This window comes from Salmo trutta, chromosome 15 (assembly GCF_901001165.1).
Source record: "Salmo trutta chromosome 15, fSalTru1.1, whole genome shotgun sequence".
Lineage (NCBI taxonomy): Eukaryota > Metazoa > Chordata > Actinopteri > Salmoniformes > Salmonidae > Salmo > Salmo trutta.
The window spans coordinates 6200981-6202894 of NC_042971.1; the positions used below are offsets into that span (position 1 = coordinate 6200981).

General features: G+C 40.0%; 1 protein-coding gene across 1 annotated transcript; it reads left to right on the forward strand.

Annotated features, from left to right (window-relative positions):
- Positions 1-213: 213 nt before the first annotated feature.
- Positions 214-1233, forward strand: LOC115148381 (zinc finger protein 2 homolog; the record flags this gene model as incomplete). The annotated part of the gene is made up of 1 exon (XM_029690282.1): positions 214-1233. A coding segment is annotated over one exon (1020 nt), but the record flags the coding sequence as incomplete, so codon positions are not given.
- Positions 1234-1914: the final 681 nt, after the last annotated feature.

Sequence of the window (1914 nt, forward strand, 5' to 3'; positions counted from 1 at the left end):
AGCCTTTAACTATCTGTCTGACTTGTTCACACAGGAGAGAGACGTGACTATCATGGATCCTCTGGGGAGCCTCAACATCATGATGCTAACAAGTCAGAGAAGAGTCTGTCCAGATTCTATCACCTCAAGAAACACCAGCAGAGACCCACATGGAAGAAATCTATCTGCTGCTCTGACTGTGGAAAACATTGCAAATCTTCATCAGAACTTAAAATACACCAGCGAACACACACAGGAGAGAAATCTCACCACTGTTTTGATTGTGGGAAGAGTTACTTAAGATTAAAAGCACTAAAAGTACACCTGAGAATTCACACTGGAGAGAAACCTTACAGCTGTGATCAATGTGGGAGGAGTTTTACTACATATTTCTCTCTGACTCTACACCAGAGAATACACACAGGAGAGAAATCGTACAGCTGTACTCAATGTGGGAAGAGTTTTACTCAGTCAAGCAACCTGTTATCACACCAGAGGATACACACAGGAGAGAAATCTTTTAGTTGTAATCAATGTATGAAAAGTTTTATTTCATCTAGTTACCTGACTGTACACCAGAGAACACACACAGGAGAGAAACCTTACAGCTGTGATCAATGTGGGAAGACTTATATTTCATCTTGCCATCTGACTAGACACCAGCGAGTACACACAGGAGAGAAACCTTATAGCTGTAATCAATGTGGGAAGAGTTTTACTCGGCCAGACAGCCTGATATCACACCAGAGAACACACACAAGAGAGAAACCTTATAGCTGTGATCAATGTGGGAAGACTTATATTTCATCTTGCCATCTGACTAGACACCAGCGAGTACACACAGGAGAGAAATCTTATAGCTGTGATCAATGTGGGAAGAGTTTTGCTGCATCTGGCTCTCTGACTCTACACCAGAGAACACACACAGGAGAGAAACCTTATAGTTGTGGTGAATGTGGGAAGAGTTTTACTACATCTGGCTCTCTGACTCTACACCAGAGAAGACACACAGGAGAGAAACCTTTTAGCTGTGGTCAATGTGGGAAGAGTTTTACTACATCTGGCTATCTTACTCTACACCAAAGAACACACACAGGAGAGAAACCTTATAGTTGTGGTCAATGTGGGAAGAGTTTTACTACATCTGGCTCTCTGACTCGACACCAGAGAACACACACAGGAGAGAAACCTTATAGCTGTGATCAGTGTGACAAGAGATTCTCCGGTAAAACACATCTGATCAAACATCAGAAAATACATGAAGGAGTTGTTTCATGATATCAATGAATTAATGTCACAATGTAGAATGTTTTAACATTGTAGTAGGAGTATTTTAATGATGTCACAATGTAGAATGTTTAAACATTGTAGAAGGAGTATTTTAATGATGTCACAATGTAGAACCCTAAACGTTTGTCCCCTGTTCTATTGATTTCAACATGATATGGATATTAGCCTCAGGGGGAAAATCCAGGCTCTGAAATGGAAGAGTTACTATTTATGAGATTTAACAAAAAGTGACAAACACAAAAAGAGTTATGTTACACTTACCACGTTGGTGACGCACTTGAATCAAAATGCAACACTTCAAATGTAGCTAGCTGTTTTCTACAAATTGTCCTCTAACCAGTGATGTACACATTATTCCCAGATTCTGTGTGGTTTTTGAGCTGTTAGTTTTAACAGGACCTGCAACCTCATCTCCCTCCTCTCGGCACAATTGATTTCAACATGATATCGATGAGTTATGACAAATAAGTGTTGTGTTCCTTTGTTTAGTGACCCCTAAATTTAAATGCATCACTCCAAAATGTAGCTGACTGTCTTCTGCAGGTTGCCCTCTAATCAGTGAGGTAAAATATATCTCCCATTTCCATGTGTTTTTTAGTTGTGTTAGTTTCAACATCACGTACAACTTAATTTCCCCCCTAATCG